We start from the raw sequence: 23817 nt of genomic DNA on the forward strand, positions 1-23817 counted from the left end.
CTAACTGACTGTCTATATTGGTTCCTAACTTCCCTGAAAAGTTGCATATCGCTGGGGCTATTCGATACTAATGCAGAACGCCACAGGATGTTTTTGTGTTGGTCAAGGGCAGTCAAGTCTGGAGTGAACCAAGGGCTATATCTGTTCTTAGTTCTACATTTTTTGAATGGGGCATGCTTATTTAAGATGGTGAGGAAAGCACTTTTAAAGAATAACCAGGCATCCTCTACTGACGGGATACCCGTGCCAGGTCGATTATAAAGGCCTGCTCTCTGAAGTGTTTTAGGGAGCGTTTGACAGTGGTGAGGGTTGGTCGTTTGACTGCGGACCCATTACGGACGCAGGCAATGAGGCAGTGATCGCTGATATCCTGGTTGAAAACAGCAGAGGTGTATTTAGAGGGCAGGTTGGTCAGGATGATATCTATGAGGGTGCCCTTGTTTACGGATTTAGGGTTGTACCTGGTAGGTTCGTTGATAGTTTGTGTGAGATTGAGGGCATCTAGCTTAGCTTGTTTATATGATAACTCTGTGTTATTCTCATCGTTCTGAATGTGCAGTTTTGCGTTTCTACAAAGACTTTCTACAAAGAAAGGTTTGTATTAGGATCAAATGTTAATGTACCAAACATCTTTCAGAGTGATTATTCACGAGGCAGTGATTCTATTATTGATATTATTTTTGAATGAATAACTTAATGTTGTCTAATGGCACATGGTACAACAAGTGCTTCATGTGCTTTGCATTGTCCACGATGTTAACTAATGTCTTTGTTTTGACTTTTTTGTAACAAATACATGAATTGAATAAAAACCAACTTAAATACAATAATGTAGCCATAGTTACAGAAAAATAAGCTGTTTTGAGCATGCAGAGCAGGACACGTGTGAGTGAGCTGACTGGGACACCTGTCTTTTGGCACATCTGTCCCATGTGCCCGTCCATGCCTACCGAACCAACATGTCGGCACTTTTATTATGTGTTTTTGTCTCTATCATGTTCTTCCGTCAGTACATTACAGTACTTCTCTTCTTGGTTAAGTGGTGCTACTTAACACTCTTTGTGGTTGTCATGGTGACTCCGTTGATTGGAGTTATGGTGCTGGCAACACAAGAGGTCATGTTCACCGTGTAGGGAACTCTAGCAAAACGTTGCAAAATGAAAACAAACTGTTCTCAATATTGGACAGACAGTACCTCTTCATTTTGGACTGTGTGTTTGTGGGAATTATGGCATGGGTACATTTTATACTTGATGTACAAGTAACTGCCAAATTAAACGGAAACGCCAACATAAAATGCCTTAAAAGGGCGTTGGGCCACCACAAGCCAGAACAGATTCAATGCACCTTGACATTGATTCTACAAGTTCTACTCATGTGGTGTTTTGTTTATGGTGGTGGAAAACACTGTCTTAGGAGCCGCTCCAGAATATTCCATAAGTATTAAATTGGGTTGAGATCTGGTCACTGAGATGACCATCAAAATCAAATAATGCGTAAAATACAGCAGGTATTTCACCTAACAGTGAAGTGCTTACTTACAAGCCCTTAAACAACAATTAAGAAAAAATAAAGTATTTTCTAAATAAACTGAAATAAACAATAAATAAATAAAAATATATATAAAAAAATATATATATATAAAAAAATAATAATAATAAATATAGAGTAGCTGGAGAAGGAAACTGAGATTTTGCGGAAAAATATCAGGGTGCCTTGTGACGATCAGGTGACGAGTAGCTAATCTGCCTTTGCCTTCCATCCTGCTAGCTAACGTTAAGTCACTGGAAAATAATTTGGACGAACTGACAGCATCCTACCAACGGGACATTAAAAACTGTAATATCTTATGTTTCACCGAGTCGTGGCTGGACAACGACATTAAGAACATACAGCTGGCGGTTTATACACTCTATCGGCAGGATAGAACAGCAGCCTGGTAAAACACGGGGCAGGGGCCTATGCATATATGTAAACAACAGCTGGTGCATGATATCTAAGGAAGTCTTGAAGTTTTGCAGTATCTCAAGTATCTCATGATAAACTGTAGACCACACTATGTACCTAGAGTGTTTTCATCTGTATTTTTCGTAGCTGTGTACATACTACCACAGACCGATGTGGGCACTAAAACGGCACTCAATGAGCTGTATTCCGCCATAAGCAAACAGGAAAACGCTCATCCAGAGGCGGCGCTCCTAGTGGCCGGGGACTTTAATGCAGGAAAACTTAAATCAGTTTTACCTAATTTCTATCAGCATGTTAAATGTAAAATCAAATCAAATCAAATCAAATTTTTAATTGTCACATACACATGTTTAGCAGATGTTAATGCGAGTGTAGCGAAATGCTTGTGCTTCCAGTTCCGACAATGCAGTAATAACCGACAAGTAATCTAACTAACAATTCCAAAACTAATTTCTTATACACAGTGTAAGGGGATAAAGAATATGTACATAAAGATATGAATGAGTGATGGTGCAGAGCAGCGTAGGCAAGATACAGTAGATGGTATCGAGTACAGTATATACATATGAGATGAGTATGTAAACAAAGTGGCATAGTTAAAGTGGCTAGTGATACATGTATTACATAAGGATGCAGTAGATGATAGAGTACAGTATATACGTATACATATGAGATGAATAATGTAGGGTATGTAAACATTATATTGGGTAGCATTGTTTAAAGTGGCTAGTGATATATTTTACATCCTTTCCCATCAATTCCCATTATTGAAGTGGCTGGAGTTGAGTCAGTGTGTTGGCAGCAGCCACTCAATGTTAGTGGTTGCTGTTTAACAGTCTGATGGCCTTGAGATAGAAGCTGTTTTTCAGTCTCTCGGTCCCAGCTTTGATGCACCTGTACTGACCTCGCCTTCTGGATGATAGCGGGGTGAACAGGCAGTGGCTCGGGTGGGTGTTGTCCTTGATGATCTTTGTGGCCTTCCTGTAACATCGGGTGGTGTAGGTGTCCTGGAGGGCAGGAAGTTTGCCCCCGGTGATACGTTGTGCAGACCTCACTACCCTCTGGAGAGCCTTACGGTTGTGGGCGGAGCAGTTGCCGTACCAGGCGGTGATACAGCCCGCCAGGATGCTCTCGATTGTGCATCTGTAGAAGTTTGTGAGTGCTTTTGGTGACAAGCCAAATTTTTTCAGCCTCCTGAGGTTGAAGAGGCGCTGCTGCGCGTTCTTCACGATGCTGTCTGTGTGAGTGGACCAATTCAGTTTGTCTGTGATGTGTATGCCGAGGAACTTAAAACTTACTACCCTCTCCACTACTGTTCCATCGATGTGGATAGGGGGTGTTCCCTCTGCTGTTTCCTGAAGTCCACAATCATCTCCTTAGTTTTGTTGACGTTGAGTGTGAGGTTATTGTCCTGACACCACACTCCGAGGGCCCTCACCTCCTCCCTGTAGGCCGCCTCGAGGGAATGTGCTTCTACACCTGCATTGCTTGCTGTTTGGGGTTTTAGGCTGGGTTTCTGTACAGCACTTTGAGATATCAGCTGATGTACGAAGGGCTATATCAATACATTTGATTTGATTTGATTTGAATGTGTGTACAGTGACTGTACGCACATACCCAAACCAGAAGCCGTGGATTACAGGCAACATTCGCACTGAGCTAAAGGGTAGAACTGCTACTTTCAAGGAACGGGGCTCTAACCCGGAAGCTTATAAGAAATCCCGCTATGCCCTCCAATGAACCACCAAACAGGCAAAGCGTAAATACAGGACAACGGTCGATTCGTACTACACCGGCTCCGATGCCCGTCGGATGTGGCAGGGCTTGCAAACTATTACAGACTACTAAGGGAAGCACAGACGAGAGCTGCCCAGCGACACGAGCCTACCAGATCAGCTAAATAACTTCTACGCTCGCTTCGAGGCAAGTAACACTAAAACATGCATGAGAGCATCAGCTGTTTCGGACGACTGTGTGATCACGCTCTCCGCAGCCAATGTGAGAAAGACCTTTAAACAAGTCAACATTCACAAGGCCGCAGGGCCAGACGGATTACCAGGACGTGCACTCCGAGCATGTGCTGACCAACTGGCGAGTGTCTTCACTGACATTTTCACCCTCTCCCTCTCTGAGTATGTAATATCAACATGTTTCAAGCAGACCACCATAGTCCCTGTGCCCAAGAACACTAAGTTAACCTGTCTAAATGACTACAGACCCGTAGCACTCACATCCGTAGCCATGAAATGCTTTGAAAGACTGGTCTTGGCTCACATCAACACCATTATCCCAGAAACCCTAGACCCACTCCAATTTGCATACCACACCAACAGATCCACAGATGATGCAATCTCTATTGCACTCCACACTGCCCTTTCACACCTGGACAAAAGGAACTATGCTATTCATTGACTACATCTCAGCGTTCAACACCATAGTGCCCTCAAAACTCATCAATAAGCTAAGGACCCTGGGACTAAACACCTCCCTCTGCAACTGGATCCTGGACTTCCTGACAGGCCCCCCTGAAGTGGTAAGAGTAGGTAACAACACATCCACCGCACTGATCCTCAACATAGGGGCCCCTCAGGCGTACATTCTCAGTCCCCTCCTGTACTCCCGGTTCACTCATGACTGCACGGCCATGCACGACTCCAACACCATCATTAAATTTGCTGATGACCAACAATGGTGAGACAGCCTATAGGGAGGAGGTCAGAGACCTGACCATGTGGTGCAAGGACAACAACCTCTCCCTCAATGTGACAAAGACAAAGGAGATTATTGTGGACTACAGGAAAAGGAGGACCGAGCACGCCCCTTTTCTCATCGACGGGGCTGTAGTGGAGAAGGTTTAGAGCTTCAACTTCCTTGGTGTCCACATCACCACCAAACTGACCATGACAGTTCGTTGGTGATGTGGACAACCTGCTCCGCTACAGCCCTACCGATGAGAATGGGAGTTTCCTCAGCCCTCCTTTTCCTGTAGTCCACGATCATCTCCTTTGTCTTGATCACGTTGAGGGAGAAGTTATTATCCTGGCACCACACTGTCAGGTCTCCTCCCTATAGGCTGTCTCATCGTTGTCGGTGACCAGGCTGACAGAGATAAAAGGTCCGAATACCTTCTATTGATAATACATTTGCAAAATGACTAAAAACCTGTTTTCAATTTGTCATTATGGGGTATTGTGTGTAGATTGCAGAATTCTTATATTTATTTAATCAATATTAGAATAAGGCTGTAACGTCCAGAGGTCTGAATACTTTCCGAAGGCACTGTATGTATCCCTTATTTACTCAAGTGTTGACATGATTCTGGCAGTTACCTGTATGTGTTATTGTTAACTAGAAGCTGCTGTGGAGAAAGGTGTCTGCTAAATGCTATTACAATAATGACTGGTAAGGTTTTCCCCAGTTGCCTCACTCGCTCCCTAAGCTGTGTGGTCTGTGTTGCCATTCGTTAATAGGTCACCTCGTTACAACATTCAGGTTCCCCAGAAAGACCTAGGGTTCATCCCAAATAGCAACCTATTACCTTTATAGTGCACTGCTTTTCACCAGGGCCCATAGCTCTGGTCAAAACTACTGCACTACATAGGGAATAGGGTGCCATTGAATTATAGAAAAGGGATGATCCAACCATGAAGCAGTTTTTCGATTGGCAAATCAGCTTATGTAACATAACACTGTTGTTTTTTGGTCAACGTCTCATCCAGCCCGTTAGTCTGTCAGCTTGGAACGTGACTCACCCCATGCCCTTTCCCCTAGCATATGGCTCCCGTGTCACCAAGTCAGCTCTTCCCTCGACCACAGACTGACAGACTGACTGCCCACAGACAGACATTCAACACAGCTGTGCTAAAACATATCACTCACTCACCTCGGTTTTAACCACAGCTAAAGATGTTCTGTTTCTGTCCTCCCACTCTGTTCCAATGTGTAATACTACTGTTTTTCAATGAGGAAGAGCTATGAGCAGTCTGTCAAAATGTATTATTGGATGTCTATATCCTCTTAGTCACCAACAGTTGGGTTTTTGAATGTCCTATTCCTGTTGGGAAATGTTCTTGTTAACTAGTATTTAACTAGTATTTTGTTTGATGATGACATATCCATGATATTGCCTTCACAGGCCACGTTTGTTTTCATTGGTATGAGGTATGATACTCTGTATCATAACACTACTGATGCATATGTATACTGTATGAGGGAGTGGAATGTGAAACGTGATTGCAAGTTGAAATGTAGATGATTATCTTGACTCTGAATGACTCTGAGCGCCATCCCTCGGCTGTCATAACATCTCTCATTCTCTCGCTCTCTCAATCTCTCAATTTCTCTCTCCCTCTCTGTCTGTCAGTGTATTCACACCACTGAGTACAGGTAGTCACTGTGCTGCTGCTGTCTTTACACAGCTCAGTGTCCTACTTCACCTTACCTTGTGTGTCCACCTCCGCACACGTCACACTTTCCTCACAAACTGATGAAAGTGTGAACAACATAGTGTAAGCTCTGTGTGTGTGCGAAGCGTGCGTGCCTGCGTGTGACCTTGCCTGAGACCTGAAGAATTGCATTGGTTCCTGGAAACAATGTGTAGGGCTAATGTGTGTTAATGACTAGGGCTCAATGTCAGTGTTAATGTAGCTTTGACAAGTATCCAAACCAGAACTCTCTTTTACACTCTCTTCTTCCCAGAAATCTGCCTCTTTTGGTTTCCTTTGCGTCAGTGGACTTTCCATCCTGTAGTTCCTCTGACTGTTACTGTAAAGTTTGCCTGACTAACTGACTGACCTCTGTGAAATGGAATGAGCTGTTGGATCAAACTACATACCGTGGCTTCCTCCCTACTCTATATGTATGTCATGTGATCTAATCTGATGTGATTTGAAACGATACAAAACAATACAATATGATATTATACAATATGACATGATATCATTATGATTAGTCTTCAAATCCGTTCTCCTTTGTGAAGCTAAATGTGGTTTCCGTTTGTGGTCACCAGGATGACCTGAATCAGTCCTGGAGTGTTGGTGTGGCAGATGGCAGGTAGCTCTCAGAGCCAGGAGCTGGAGGAAAGCTGTGCTTCCCCACTGCCAGGGCTGCTGTGTGTGTTTGTGTGTGTATGTATGACTGTATTGTATCAGTTGCCATTATAGCCCTAGCTTTTGTTGTGGTGGTCTGTATGACGGTGGTGGACGGAGCATTAGAGAGAGAGGAAACAGAGGGGGCAGGAAGGACAGGACAGCTCCATTAGGCTGTGTTTACACTCTGCAGACTGACTGGTTCTGTTTCTCTGTCTAACGCTTGGCCTCACCCTGCGCCATCAATCACACACGTTTTCTTCCCCAAAGACCAACCAGTCTTTGATGTCTTTATGTTGCTGCTCACCACCCGCGTCACTTCTGGGTTATTTTGCCCCGGACTTGCTGTTATCATCTGATGAGTAGCATTCTTGGAATTCCCGTCGTGTGAGGTGTTATTATTTTCCCGACTATCTGTCGTCTTTTTGCTGTTTTGATCGTAATAAAACACATGTCTGAGAAGCAATGACTAATACATCTGAAAAACAATTGTACACGTTGTTGGGAAAGAGTCAAAGATGCTGAGACCGTCATTGCTGTACAGTCTTATAAGGTAGAAGGTCTATGGACTTGGTCTATGGACCACGGTCAGAATGCATATTGAAAGTGTTTCAGGTGTGCTTGATTTGAAGTGTGCAATATATCATTGGTTCCATTGTACCAAGGAAACTAAATCAAACAAAGACCAAGTATTTGAAAGTATTTCACATATTTTCTGTATTTGACCCAAGTCTGTGGGCATCTACTTTAGGCCCATAGACCTCTACTGTAGACCTCTACTGTAGACCTCTACTGTAGACTAATTGATCAGTGGGGCTTTAATGCTCCTTAGGAAGTGTTGGACAGAGAACTGAATAAAGAAATGAAGATAATATAGAGCACAGTTCGTTTATTTTTCTTTTGACCTTCTATGCTTTATTCTAATGCCAGACTTTTATCTTGCTGCATTAATTAATATGAATTAATTCAATACAGAGGGACCTTTTCTTACCCATGTGCAGTATATTTCACAATTAATGAGATTTCAGCCCCTGGCTTTCATTAATTTACTTTTAGTCATCTGAAAGGAGTGTGAAGTGTGCTCTATTTGTGGACACCAGATCTACACAGACAGACATGTGGGAAATAAACCAGCTGGCCCTGTAATCAACCTCATTTTCTTCAGACGAGTCTGTGCATTGTATTCAACACCTTGGCCATTGGTCTTTACATCATCTCTTGGGACTGATCCTTGGTTGGATGGAAGGTGGAGGGTTGGCTACACCGAAGGTGAAAAAGCTGTGGCACACGGCACTTGCACAACGTGTTGTTTTCGTTGAATGCCAATCACAGTCACCTGGTCAGTGAGACACGTACCATTCCACTTCCCAGAACATCTGGACCATTCCTCTGAATCTTTCACACTCTTGTTTTACAGTAGCTCTGGGTTGTTATGGCAATGTTGCATGTACGTTGCTAGGTAAAGACATATCAAAGCTGTGTATCTTTGCAGGGAAGAATACATTTCCTCTGATGCTTTCAATGACATGTGCTGTAGTAATCTACCTCTCTGCAAGTCCTTTACTCTTTGAAACATATAGAATGTTGTTGGCTATTCTTAGTTCTATAGAACTAATGGAACAGGGGTCAGGGGTCAGCCAAACATTCAGTAGAGTACTAGAGCTCTGAGACCAACAGAACACATCACCCTTTGCCATGTCAAGTGACAAGGCTATTTAACAAACTGCACTTATCACTATCTTCTGTCTTCTTCCTGTAGTGATGAGTGTGTCACACTCTATAATGAATAGTCCAGAAATATAAAGATGCACGTACTTTTGGCTTGTTAGTGTGACCTCAGTCATTATAATGATCCAATAATTATTGGTGCCACTCCCAAACATTAATCCTCTGCCGGATCACCTACCTCAAAGTTAACGGTGTGTCTGATGATTGTGATACATAGGAGGAGGTGTTAGCAGGATCCTCATTAATACACAATGAGTTGTACTCTGACTTTAGTGCACGTAAAAAGGTAAATGTCTCCCATTAAGAACAATTCAGGATTTACACGAAAGTCAAAAGAGTTTAGTACACATATTTAACTCTCAGTCTGGTCGATTCATTATCATATTCCAAACTGCTACAGTCAGATGACGCATTAAAATGACCCAATTGGTTCAGGTGGTGTTCTTCTCTTCTGTCTAATTTCCTTTACTTTACATTCATCTGACCTAGATGAGAACATGTAATTCAATGTACAAAAGGGGAAATTGGGCGATTTTATTTCGTGGAAATAGGTTGCAGTGTTTCTATTCGTGAGGACTTTTATTCCCAGTGAGGGACTGTAGCCCAGAGGTATGCTATATTTAAAGGAGAGCAGCTCAGTGCTTGTTCAGTAATTGACCAGTACTGTGTCTATTCTGCCAGTTTCTCTGAGAAAAAGCACAGCACTTGATTTTCTGACAAGATAGTTAAAACAGCACAATTTAGCTGTCTGTTGTTTCAGTGCTAAACTGCCTCTACAGGCACTTTGGCTCTCTCTTCACCAAGCCTGATGTCCTAGATTAGTATAGGGGGCATCTCTCCCACATGCCATTACAATCTAATTTTACCGTGCTCAGAAACTTTGTAAAGGATCTTAGGAACCACCTGTGAGATCTGGATGGAAGTGGTTCTGGATGGATGGTCCAAGTTGGTCCAAACATGTCCAAGCACACACACTCCCAGTACTGAAGTGGAAGCGAGCTGTTTAGAGGATGTCTGTTGCCTCAGGTTGAAGAGAGAGATGCCAGAGATGGCCATAATGAACTCTGCAGTGTTTATGGCAACTAATTCATACAGTCCATGTTGTAGTGTTGGTGGTTGAAATGATGTTGAAGGAAGTGATGTCTCAAAGACAAGAATTCGGTTGACAGCAATTTTGTGAGATTCTCTCACAAATGACAATTTTTTAACAGGTGGTCAATTTGAACTAGCTCAAGTGAATTCTCCTAATGGCAATAATTTCAGAGCCACTGTACTGATGATTCATGGGTATGTAAACAGAGAGTGGGATAGCTGGCTACATGGGGTTTGCTGCAATCTTTGGTGGAAAAACACTGAAGAAGAGAACTGCGCTGCTGGGGAGTGGGGGTGGGGGTGGGAGGGGGATGGAGATCTATCACGTGAACTGTGAGTGGAATAGCTGTTCAGGGTTGTTTATGCCCCTAATGGCTGGCTGTCACAGGGACCTCTGTGTCTTTGCGTGTGTGTGTGTGTTTGTGTATCCGTGCATGTGTGCGAGAGAGAGAGGAGCTAGTGAGGTTCAGTGAGTCGTATCTCTGGGTAGAGCTCCTTTGCCTGGAGAGGCAGCCGAGGTGCGCCTGAGCAGTGAGCCCTCTGATTGGCTGAGGAGGATGCAGTTTGCCACCCCCCTCCTTCTCCCAATTGTGTTAGAAGAGGAGAGGGGGGAGAGGAGCTGAGTAGCAGGCACATAGCACAGAGCACTAACACGGAGCAGAGAAGCAAGCAAGCTCTTTCTCAACCCAGTCTCACACTACGCAGCACAGGGAGACAACACAAAGAGCTGCATCAGAGAGTCATTCTGCTACTACAGCACCATAGTCTTCTCTTGGGCTTTAGCGTTCAACCAGTTCTTCAGTTATCCTCTCGGTGCACGGTAGAGCTGTCTGGAGACCTGTAACCTCCACTAGAAGGCCACTTGACTCAGGTGATCAGTGGGTGTTCAGTGACCATGGGTAGGCAGGGGCATGATGCCACTGCAGCGGCTGGCGCCCCGGGGTCCGGGATGCGCATGCAGCGTTCCCAGAGCAAGATGAGCTTGTCTGCGTCGTTCGAGGCGCTGGCCAACTACTTCCCCTGCATGAACTCCTTCGACGAGGATGACGGAGGTAAGGCGAGATGGCTCTAAACCTGGGACACTGAGGCAGACACACACAGCTGCTGGAGGGAGAGAGGCAGGAGCTGAGGGATGGGAGAAGGAGCAAAGGGATGGGATGGGGGGATGGAGAGGGGCAGCGGGAAGAGAGGGAGCAGACGAATGGCTGGAGGGGTGGAGAGAGATGGAGAGGGAGCGGGGGATAGAGGAGAGGGAGGGATGGACTGATGGTTGACTGATGACCTGACGGGGGAGAGGGAGCACGGGGAGGGTGGAGGCTGTTGTAGTATTAGCTGTGGTACAGTACTGTGTTGCTGGTGGATGGGCATGCTCAGTGTGTTTTTGAAGAGGCTTCTCGTACTTGAGTAGCTACTTCCCTGTTCGTGTCATTGGCTACTGCTTTAGATCTGATGTTCTATTCTGAAACACTGTCTGGCTCCCTCATCGACATCACTTACCAATGGCAAGCATGCTTGTCTTGTCCCGATTGGAATGAATCACTATTTGTTTTGGTGTGGGCGGTAGTATAGATTTAGATATTGTGTTGACCTCGTCTCTAGTGTCTAGTGTGTGTGTTTATAGCTGTTTTATTTCTGAGTGGGTGTTGAGAATATGTTTGATAATTCATATAGGATGTTTTCCCAAGGTTAGGGGGATTGTATTAGCTGTGCTTGTATTAGCTGGGTTAGGGGGATTGTATTAGCTGTGCTTGTATTAGCTGGGTTAGGGGGATTGTATTAGCTGTGCTTGTATTAGCTGGGTTAGGGGGATTGTATTAGCTGTGCTTGTATTAGCTGGGTTAGGGGGATTGTATTAGCTGTGCTTGTATTAGCTGGGTTAGGGGGATTGTATTAACTGTGCTTGTATTAGCTGGGTTAGGGGAATTGTATTAGCTGTGCTTGTATTAGCTGGGTTAGGGGGATTGTATTAGCTGTGCTTGTATTAGCTGGGTTAGGGGGATTGTATTAGCTGTGCTTGTATTAGCTGGGTTAGGGGGATTGTATTAGCTGTGCTTGTATTAGCTGGGTTAGGGGAATTGTATTAGCTGTGCTTGTATTAGCTGGGTTAGGGGGATTGTATTAGCTGTGCTTGTATTAGCTGGGTTAGGGGGATTGTATTAGCTGTGCTTGTATTAGCTGGGTTAGGGGGATTGTATTAGCTGTGCTTGTATTAGCTGGGTTAGGGGGATTGTATTAGCTGTGCTTGTATTAGCTGGGTTAGGGGGATTGTATAATCCTCCTCCTATAAATAGACTTTAATAGACTATTCTGAAATAGACATGATCCACTGGAATGTTGAGATAATACAATAGAAATGTCTCCAGCCCCCTTCATCTCAATCCTCTTTCTGGGTAGACACTGACTTTAATGCTTCCATACCTGGAGTTAAAGGTACTAGAGTAGTCGACCCAATGCTCTTTCTGGGTAGACACTGACTTTAATGCTTCCATACCTGGAGTTAAAGGTACTAGAGTAGTCGACCCAATCCTCTTTCTGGGTAGACACTGACTTTAATGCTTCCATACCTGGAGTTAAAGGTACTAGAGTAGTCGACCCAATCCTCTTTCTGGGTAGACACTGACTTTAATGCTTCCATACCTGGAGTTAAAGGTACTAGAGTAGTCGACCCAATCCTCTTTCTGGGTAGACACTGACTTTAATGCTTCCATACCTGGAGTTAAAGGTACTAGAGTAGTCGACCCAAAATGTGCGTCCAATCAGGTTGCTGTTCATAAACATTTCTCCCAGATGACACAAACTGTACTGATGATGTTTGTAAACAGTCATTTGATTGGATGGAAGTGACACTGCAGGTGAGTCTTTGATGTGTAGTTTATGTTACGTGAAGACAGTATCTTGGAGTATCTTAGGACTCAGAGAATAGCTCCTCAAATGAAGGTTTTGTTCTAGCATCTAGATGGGCTCTGGGAAAATGACGTATGATTTTCCCAGAGCCCGTATATCTCTACCACTCCAAAGTGACGCATTTTCATTGAGCAGTGTTTCACGGCTGGGGCTGGATGCACTGCAGCATTTTCTAAATGCTTTTCATTTTTTTTCTCTTTCACAGATCCTTATCTCTTTCCAGAACACATATTTTTCTATATTCTTTTCCCTTTTAGTGGGATATGGAGTTTAATGATGTGGACTTTCAATGGTAGTAGCTTAATTTGACTGAATATAGCTGTCTGGGTGAGCTTTAAAAAATCCACTCCGTAATCTTTTTAATACTCTACCTTAATAATAAACCATGACAACGGCACAGCCTCTGTGTGTGTGTGTGTGTGTGTGTGTGTGTGTGTGTGTGTGTGTGTGTGTGTGTGTGTGTGTGTGTATGTGTGTGTGTGTGTATGAGTGTGTGTGGCCTGGCTCATGGCACCTACAGTCTCATCATAATCACACACCTTTATTCAGCATTACTCCAATAAGGTATAAAATGCATCATTAAAAACAGTTGACCAGCCATTAAAAAGCTATTTCATAGATTAGCTTCTCCTCCTTTATTAGTATTGCCATCCATAATGACCTCAGATACAACCATGAATGAATGTTCATTGATTCATTCAGCTGATCATTCAGCACATCGCTCATTGATTGTGTTTAGGTGGTTGCTGCATGGCGGGAGCCTGACTGTCACACTGACAGCTCTTTAGATGCCTTTAGACGTCACTGGCAGCGTATCTGAATCCAGTTTGCTTTGTCAGTGCTGATGAGAGGATGAGGAGGCGGATGCCATTGAATAGCTGAGATGCCAGGGTTCTGGCCTCAGCAGTGAGGGCCTGCCTGAGTAATAAAGGCGTATCTTCCTCTGATTCTAAGAGTATGTACTTCCTGTGGATGGGAGACAGGCGGGCAGGCAGGCAGACAGGAAGTGAGAGAAGCTGGTGGAAGGGACAGTAACCAGAGTATAATTAAGGCGTTTTAAAATCACACACACACGTTTTAAGTTACAGAGATGGAAATTGCATTAAGGACAATATGAATATCTGCCAGATTACTTGCAGTTGATTTGAACACAGAGTATGAGGAATTGTTGAGTGCTCTTCAAACTGTAAGAGGCCTGGGTTATAGAGGACTTTATTACCCCTCTGTGTGATGCCCTCAGAAAGGTTGTTTCTGTGATAAAGCAGAACCACTCCTACGTATGTAAACACTGAGTGAGGAACATTCACTCTCTATGTTGACGTGCATTCCCGGACAGTGTGTCCAGTGGTCATGTCTGACACATGAATTAGCTCTCTTTAAATTCGTTATCTTTACCCTGGTTATTCTCAGAGTTAATAACACTGCTAGAACTCAATACCTCTGCTTCCTGCATTCCTTACTGAGAGACAAGACAGACCCATTAGTTCACCTTTTACCATTTGACACTTTTAATTAGTCCGGTGTACCCCGTATGCATTTTTGTATTTGAAGGAACGGCCATTTTGTTTCTTTAGTTCTCTGCTGAAAGCCCTGTCATGTGACTTGTTTAGAGCTCTGCAGTGGCTGACCTGTACCAGTACCTGCTCCTACAGTTACCTCCAGTATATCCCTCTCCTGGCCCTCCTTGGTGGTTTGCAAAGAATGCCATTCAGGCCCCACGCAGCTCCAGCCACGTCCTGGCCATGTGCCCTACGCAGGGCCTGCTGTCACATAGATTGGAGGAGATATTCAGTGGGTCTAATGGGGGTGGTCAGCTGTCACCTTGTATCAGTTGGGGGAGGCCAGACACTGAACGGTCCTAGGTGGAACAGAGGGATGGAGGGGGGAGAGAGAGACTCTAAGCTAGAGCAAGAACCCTGCAGAGCAGGCAGCCGGTGCTCTGGCATAGCAGGAAGAGGGATGTACATGGTCGTCTTCTGTTTAGCCCATTCATACACGAACACACATACACACACACACACACTCACACACGTACGCGCACACAACTGTTTAAAAAAATTATTTCTGTAATATGGCACTTTATGTTTAATAAATCTCTTTGCTAAATGATCACATGGAACTTGCAGTGCTCTGAGAAGAGAGTTCATGGTAGAATTGCCATAGAGTGGAAGTGTGATCTTCCAGTTGAGGACTTCAATGAGACTTCTCGTAATAAGTGAAAATGCTATGTCTACAATAACCTACTGTATGTAATTCGAAAGCAAAGCACACACTTGAGAGCAATGTATTAACTATTTCTCCCCCCTGCTCTCTCTTTCCCTCTCTCTTTCCCCCTTTCTCCCTTTCCCTCGCTCTATCTCTTTCTCCCACTCTGTCCCTCTCTCTGTCCCTCTCTCTATCTCTTTCTCCCACTCTGTCCCTCTCTCTGTCCCTCTATCTCTTTCTCCCACTCTGTCCCTCTCTCTGTCCCTCTCTCTATCTCTTTCTCCCACTCTGTCCCTCTGTTCTGTCCAGAAGCCGGTGGGAAGAAGCTTCGCAGCACCGTGCAGAGGAGCACAGAGACGGGCTTGGCCGTAGAGATGAGGAGCAGGATGACTCGGCAGGCCAGCAGAGAGTCCACCGACGGCAGCATGAACAGCTACAGCTCAGAGGGAAAGTAAGTGAAGTCTAACGCATACCAACGTGATAATGTTCATCCCTCCGATGTACATTATCACATTGGTATGCGTAGGTTAATTGTAGACATAGCATTCTCACTTATTACGAGAAGTCTCGTTGAAGTCATCAATAGGTCAAATGTAGGTTTGGGGTGCTCATTTGAATTTCCAGTCATTTTTTGGATCTTGCCAACTCTAAATAAGCAAGTTCAAGCTTTGAGGCCTTTTTCTTTAGTCTCCATAGTTACCTGTGTCATCTCTCCCTTCTGTTCCAGCCTGATCTTCCCTGGTGTGAGACTGTCCTCCGACGCCCAGTTCTCTGACTTCCTGGATGGACTAGGCCCAGCCCAGCTGGTTGGACGTCAGACGCTAGCTACACCACCCATGGGTTGGTGGATCATATTCCTGGAACAATGTTGTGTCAAGAGATTCTGAATGAATTATATATTTGGTTTATGTGTCAAGACGCCTTTAGCGACCCCAGTCCATACGGAAAGGATATCTGTATTGTGTGAATGGAGTGTTAACATTGTGTTGGCTGTGGTGTGTGTTGTTCAGGTGACATCCAGATTGGAATCGTAGACAAGAAAGGGGCGCTGGAGGTGGAAGTGATCCGAGCCCGTGGCCTTGTGGGAAAACCAGGTTCCAAGGCACTGCCAGGTAATTTACTACATGATGTATCATATATTAATATATGCTATTTGGAAGACACATATATCCAAAGCTACTTACAGTACCGTGAGTACATGCATTTTTTGTATCCTGTATGTGAGTAGAATAGAATAGAACCCCAGCCCCGAACTTCATGCTAATACCAACTGGTCACTACTGTAACCAGAGCTTGAACCAACTGATAATGCTGCCAATAGTATTGTAACTATTCTGTCTGTCTCTCTCTCTCTTCATAGCACCATATGTAAAAGTGTATCTTTTGGAAAACGGAGCCTGTATAGCCAAAAAGAAAACAAAAGTAGCAAGAAAAACCTTGGATCCCCTTTACCAGCAGCAACTGCCTTTCGAAGAGGCTCCTGGAGGGAAAGTTCTACAGGTAAACTACGTTCTACAAGGCCTTGATAAATACTTCACAGTTCACACATCATTTCTAAACAAATGCAGGCCTCTAACATATTATAATAACATGTCTAATAAACCCTCTTCTCCACAGATCATCGTATGGGGAGACTACGGACGCATGGACCATAAATCCTTTATGGGAGCAGTTCAGATACTTTTAGATGAGCTGGACCTGTCTAACATGGTGATTGGCTGGTTCAAGCTCTTTCCTCCTTCCTCATTGGTGGACCCTACCCTGGCCCCCTTGACAAGAAGAGCTTCCCAAACGTCATTGGATAGCCGGTCATAGCAGTGTGTGGACTGATAGCATTGTTGTAGCAGCAGCACCCAGTATTGAGGTTGAACATGCTGCGACAGACAGGTCACGCCCCCCGGTTACACTGCATGCTTGATGTTGTGTCTTCTGAGCCTGTTTCTAGGGGTGCAAACGTGATCCTGTGTTTTGACAAAAATGTCGCACACATTGTGCGTAGCGAGCGTCGCTCCCTCGGCCGGGTCGGAGCGCCAGCTCGGATTAGAAGGCCGTAACGGACTCCTTAGCACCAGGAATTGTCTCTAAATCGAGCGATTCCAGGTTTTCATCCAATCTAAGCCATGGGGGTCGGAACTGGGAACCTGCTCGATGAGTTCTACAGAAGCCCTTTTTGAATGAAAAATACATGTTTTTGTTTATAATTATTTTGTTTGTTTTTTGTTTGTTTTATTGTCGATGTACTTGTATACCTGAAGGGGTGACTGACAGTGTTGTCCTGTCCAGAAGCTTGGTCACGCCAAGCCAACAGACCTAGCTAGATGTGTAAATGGAACTATGAGGATCATTGCAATTGGAGAGGTGGGGTGTCCCAACTAAAGCTCAAACTCCGAATATGAGGCCCTAGTCAAAATAGTAGTAGATCACACCAGAGAGAGACAATACTAAAGTTACAAAAGGCAATACAGAAGTGGCTACTGTACTATCGACACTCCAGAATCTATTGATCAGAACCTACAACAAGACTAACTTTTATGACCTAACATTATTATTTCTCTGTTGATATATTGTATGACATTTAAATGAAGATTTAAAAAAAAAGAAGATTTTTTTGCATGGACAAAAATTTAGCTGGAAAAAAAAAGACCATTATTTTCTTGAGGCTGCGACTTGCAAAAAAAGATGGAGAAAAACAAATAAAACACATCAGCCATTTTCAACAATTTATATTATTTTTAAATTTAAATTTCACTAGTGCATGGTTTTCAAAGGGGAGTGAATGCAACAGCGTGATAAAAAAAGACACATTGTTTATCATTCTTTAGACCATCCATAACATAAGTCTGTGTTTGGCAGACATACAGTAAGAGAAACTAAAATAAAAACTTTTGGAGTTATTTATCCAAAAAAAACTGTTTATGTGACAAAGTGATGATGAAAATAAATGTAAATTATTTATTTCATTGTAAAGGTTTACAAGCCTTATAAAGATAAACATTATGTGCAAATTGTACACGTCTCTTTCTCTCCCTTGTCCCAGGGCATCCCCCTGATATTGTCCAGAGTTTCAGGACCGTTGGTTCTTTTACAGCTCTGTATCGTTTCAATATGTCTTTTTTGGCGATTTGTTGAACAAGCATGTTGAAAAGGATTTTCTGCAACATGGCTTGGGCACACCTTAAAGTAACTCAGCATGTTTTGATAAAGAGGATGTTTGGGAGTTTTGCAGTTTCTTGTACAGTGCATGTCAACTTCGTTACTTTCCCCCCCTCACCTTCAATTGAATTCTACAGAAAATTCATTAGTTACTTTCATGGCCAAACTATTAAAACGTTTTAACAAAACATTCCACTAACCCCTAGATCATATTTTATTTCCACTTTTTCAAAAAGAATGACAAGGAAAAATATTTTATATTCATTGGAGGTTGACAAAAAAAGTTATGGTTGCGAGTGTATTTTATTTCAGTATTGTTAACTAACATGCAAAAATAATCTGTATTGGTACAGCAAGAAGGATATTTATATCCAAGCAAGATGCGGCAAACATACAACTTATGTACTGTATATTGCTGTGTAGTTCAGGCACTGTTTGTGAGGATGAGCAAAACACAAGGTCAAACAACATGGGATATTGCCACACAATATGAATTTAGTTTTTTTTGTTTTTGTGAAAATATAATTAATTTCATATATTTTTATTAGTTTATTTATAAGCCAAGACCAGTTTATTTTTTATTTTTAGTAATTATAAATGCTTCTTGTGTATGGGAGGTATATGAGTCTTGCAGTTATGTCTGAATGAAAATAAACTGAGACATTATTCCTTTTCCATGTTAAACCAATACATCCTAATGTCCATCCGATATCTTGTTGCTATAACAAGCTATATACTTTCGTTTTTGATTTACATTGTACATATTAGAAATTTGAATAAAACAAGCAAACACAAATAGATGACAATATTTTGGAATAGGAATAATGTCTCACATGATGACAAAGACATGTTATTTCCCCTTTTGAATGCCTTTTCTTTCTTTTGTTTTGGTGCAATGTGTTTATGCCAAGGCTATGTCCTGGTGAAGTATGGTTGACTACAGAGATTTATGTAAGTTATTTTTCAAATAAAAAATGGATATTACACTGACACTGAGTACCAGCGAACAATATCAACATACAAGAGCATTTTTATCTATCTGGGCATGACTATTTCCTGTTCTAAAACATCCACAAATTACTATATTTATTCCTCCATGTAGGTTGTTCCACAACATCCACACATTACCTTCTTTATTCCTCCAGGCAGGTTGTTCCACAACATCCACAAATTACTATATTTATTCCTCCAGACAGGTTGTTCCACAACATCCACAAATTACTATCTTTATTCCTCCAGGTAGGTTGTTCCCAAATCACTATCTTTATTTCTCCAGGTAGGTTGTTCCACCAATTACTATCTTTATTCATCCAGGTAGGTTGTTCCCAAATCACTATCTTTATTTCTCCAGGTAGGTTGTTCCACCAATTACTATCTTTATTCATCCAGGTAGGTTGTTCCACAAATCACTATCTTTATTTGTCCAGGTAGGTTGTTCCCCAACATCCACAAATGACTATCTTTATTTCTCCAGGTAGGTTGTTCCCCAACATCCACAAATTACTATCTTTATTTCTCCAGGTAGATTGTTCCACAAATTACTATCGTTATTTCTCCAGGAAGGTTGTTCCACAAATTACTATCGTTATTTCTCCAGGAAAGTTGTTCCACAAATTACTATCTTTATTTCTCCAGGTAGGTTGTTCCACAAATTACTATCTTTATTTCTCCAGGTAGGTTGTTCCACAAATTACTATTGTTATTTCTCCAGGTAGGTTGTTCCACAAATTACTATCTTTATTTCTCCAGGTAGGTTGTTCCACAAATTACTATCTTTATTTCTCCAGGTAGGTTGTTCCACAAATCACTATCTTTATTTCTCCAGGTAGGTTGGAAGTAAAAAGGAGGTCACAACCTTTGTGGCCCACTAATGGTTCCTACCTATACTACAGTCTACGCTACATATAATTTGTTTTGTCTTTCAGAACTGTATACAGCATGTGCACAAATCAAGACTTAGGTCAAGCTGGGGGAAGTTAAGAGACAAGAAGTAGCAGTCAGTTCCACTTCCCCTCATATGAGTGCAGAGTTGTGCTTCCACTAAATTCTTTGGCAACACTACAGATGAAAGAACAACCTATACTTTCGGAGAGAGCCAGGAATACATTTTACTACAGAACTAAAAAGAAAGTTCCTCTTTTACTGTTTTTAACACACATTATTCAACTGTGTAGAGTGGTGTCGTGTCTTTACTATCATTAAATTGAAGACTTAGTTTTTATCAAAGATTCCTGTAATTAGTATTACGCGATTAAACTGAATAATCATGTAACTGTAATTAACTAGGAAGTCGGGGAACCAAGGAAAGTATTCAGATTACAAAGTTATAATTTCCCAATATAACTTTTCAGATATTTTCATATCTGATCAATAGTCTTCTAATTAATGATTTATTTATTTTACCTCACGTTAGTCTCATTCTAAACGTCGTAAATTGTTGGTTATCTGCACAAACCCAGTCTTCAAAATGAGTCATCCATACATCAATTGTCTTAAATCATTTATTTATTTCTAACTAAGTAATTCACAGAAATGCATAAACAAGCATGGTAAATGTGGTTACATGAAAGTATAGGAAAATGTACCCTAGTGGGCTGAACCGGCATGGGGGCTTGTTAGACAAAAGGGGAAATGGGGGGTCGACCAAGAAGTCACTACAGAGTGATAATTATAACAATTAAAATGCTAATCCTTTACACATGAACGCTCACTCATTAGGGAACAATTGCAATCAATATATATATTTACGCTCAGTGTGTCGTCTTGATCGTTGGTGAAAAGTTTGTGTCTTTCGTAGAATTGTTCGTCTCTCTCCCTCTCTCTCTGTCTGTCTTGGTGAGAGGGGATAGTTCAAAGTGACATTCGTTATAGAATGAATGTTTCGGCGGTTGTCGTTCTTCGCGTTCAATGATACCGAATTCCTAGCTGCAGACTAGTAATTAATATCAAAGACTTGTTCTCATTCTGTCGGTATCGATAGTCTAAGAGTTTAACCATGTGGTATGGTTAAAAGATTCAGCAATGGTCTGCAACCTTTGTCCTCCTCCTAATGGAGAAAAACATGGTCTGCTGATAGTTTCTCAAAGTTGGGTTTTATTCAGAGTGGCAGAAAAGGGCTGTCCCAGGACGTTTGACCCTAACTGGGATCAGGGGCGGTCCTCTGATTTAGTTAATATCCAATTCCCTTTTTGAGTTTTCCTTCATTAAACATATTGTAAAATTGTGTAAACAGTATCATACTCACTCATTCATCTTATACAACAATTAGATGTAAACCTTATATCTGGGGCTATTATATTAACAGCATTATGGTAATGTGGCCACACAGTCTCCCATGAGCTTCCCCAAGTTGTGACAAAAGGACCAGTTCGTTGCTGGATTCTTCACCGATCTTTTACACTTTCTCCGGAACATGAAATTTGTTCGTACCTCAAGTTCTGTGAGGTGGAAGGATTTCCTTTGTCTCCATGAAAAACTACTCTCTATAACTGTGTGTCCATGAGGTCTTCTCAGGAATTTACGACCTCTGACCACAGCAGCCTAGTTGAAGGAGGAAAGGGGGGAGGCAGGGAGAGGGGGATGGGGTTGCTATACTCAAAGAGGCCAACGTCATGACAGTGGTATGTTGGAATGACCAACAATTCTTTATGCTTGAAGGTTGTACAGCTTGAATAGTAAGAAAGTAAGTAATTAAGTATGTTAGTTAGTTATTTAACCACCTATCACGAAATACTGTACTTCAACAATGACAGTACTGCATTTTGAGTTTATTCTTCACGTGTTTGTTGAGATGAACTCCTGTGGTGTGGTTAGACAGTTAAGTGAGCGATGCCTCCATTGCAATGATAACTGGTAGGTGACTAAGTTCGGACATTTTAAATGGGAAATGAGTAAGTGTTGAGGTTCAAATTGGTACGAAGGCTTGAGAGTTCTGCTTATCATTTCACATATTCTACTATAGAGACATAGCACACAGGACCAGCAGGTAAGAGAGACACTGTGTTGTGGTAATGCTGAATTTGTGAGGCTCTAGTAATGCTTTCCAAAGTATGGTGGATGGTTATGAAAAACGTTTAAGGTGTAAGGTTGGACACACCAGTGTCTACCCAATATAGTCAACAGTTACTGTAGCATTTAAAACAACTTTTGGTTCGCTCTAATTATATGTCATGCTAAACTTCACCCCAAATGTTTATGGAAATGATAAATCAAATGAAATCATGTGTATTTATCCTCTTGGATTTCAGACATATCTCAGTCCTCTTGATATTAATAGATTATTTGATTATTCTTTCTGAATGCCTGGTTGGTTGTTTAATATTTTTCTTCAGTGTGCTTGGGTAGCACTTTCTTTTACGTAGATACATTACCAGATATTTACAAAGAAATTAAATGGTTGAATGGAAATTACACAGTTTTAACCTAATGAATTAGAGTGGCAAGAAAAAGTATGTGAACCCTTTGGAAATACTTGGATTTCTGCAAAAATGGGTTAAAAAATTTGAGGTCACAACAGTAGACAAACAGTCTGCTGTGCCTTTTTTTCTCCAGACATCAAGGCTTTTAGAGATACTTTTGTAACCCTTTCCAGCTTTATGCAAGTCAATAATTCCTAATCTTAGGTCTTCTGATATCTCTTTTGTTCGAGGCTGTAACGGCTTTCTTTATGTGAAGGAGAGTCGGACCAAAATGCGGCGTGGCTATTAAGATTCATGTTTAATAAAACAAAGGAAACACGAATCAATACAAAACAAGAAATGTAACGTGAAAACCGAAACAGCTTAAACTGGTGCAAACTAACACAAGGACAAGGACAATCACCCACACCACACTCACAGAATATGGCTGCCTAAATATGGTTCCCAATCAGAGACAACGATAAACACCTGCCTCTGATTGAGAACCACTTCAGACAGCCATAGACTTTGCTAGCAAACCCCACTAAGCCACAATCCCAATACCTATGAAAAACCCCAAGACAAAACACACCACATACCAAAACCCATGTCACACCCTGGCCTGACCAAATAAAGAAAGAAAACACAAAATACTAAGACCAGGGCGTGACAGAGGCATGGTTCACATCAGGCAATGCTTCTTGTGAATAGCAAACTCAAATTTTAACCAACATCCCCGAACTCGTCTCATTGATTGGACTCCAGGTTAGCTGACTCCTAACTCCAATAAGCTTTTGGAGAAGTCATTAGACTAGGGGTTCACATACTTTTTCCAACCTACACTACACATATAAACAAGAAAAATACAATCATTTGTATGTTATTAGTGCGTGGAGGCGGCACCGGATAGACCGGACCGTGGAAGCCACTGGAGGTCTCGAGCACCGAGCCTGCCCAACCCTAACTGGCTGAATGCTCCCCGTCGCCAGGCCAGTGCGGCGAGGTGCGCTTCACCGCGTAACACGTTGCCTGCCCAGTCCCTCTCTCTCCACGGTAAGCACGGGAGTTGACTCAGGTCTCCTACCTGACTTAGCCACACTCCCCGTGTCCCTCCCCCCAATACATTTTGGGGGCTGCCTCTCGGGCTTCCAGCCGCGCTGCCGTGCTGCCTCCTCATACCGCCGCCTCTCCGCTTTCGCTGTCTCTGCCTTGGGGCGGCGATATTCCCCAGCCTGTGTCCAGGGTCCTTTGTCGTCCAATATCTCCTTCCAAGTCCAGTTCTC

The 23817-nt window shown here is 42.6% G+C and overlaps 1 protein-coding gene across 10 annotated transcripts in view; it reads left to right on the forward strand.

The window, feature by feature from the left end:
• Positions 1-19129, forward strand: part of LOC135520382 (regulating synaptic membrane exocytosis protein 2-like) — a 249172-nt gene extending 230043 nt beyond the window's left edge. For 8 of the 10 annotated variants that reach the window (XM_064945892.1, XM_064945884.1, XM_064945886.1 and 5 more), the window contains 5 exons: positions 15294-15435; positions 15712-15824; positions 15995-16096; positions 16345-16484; positions 16602-19129. In XM_064945892.1, the coding sequence (XP_064801964.1) occupies positions 15294-15435; positions 15712-15824; positions 15995-16096; positions 16345-16484; positions 16602-16799 (695 nt within the window). In that variant the 3' untranslated portion in view covers positions 16800-19129. Of the gene's footprint in view, positions 1-10490; positions 10928-15293; positions 15436-15711; positions 15825-15994; positions 16097-16344; positions 16485-16601 lie in introns of those variants that run through there. The other 2 variants (XM_064945890.1, XM_064945891.1) reach the window with 2 other exon arrangements.
• The last annotated feature ends 4688 nt before the right edge of the window (positions 19130-23817 follow it).

The sequence above is a fragment of the Oncorhynchus masou genome, chromosome 29 (genome assembly GCF_036934945.1).
Source record: "Oncorhynchus masou masou isolate Uvic2021 chromosome 29, UVic_Omas_1.1, whole genome shotgun sequence".
NCBI lineage: Eukaryota > Metazoa > Chordata > Actinopteri > Salmoniformes > Salmonidae > Oncorhynchus > Oncorhynchus masou.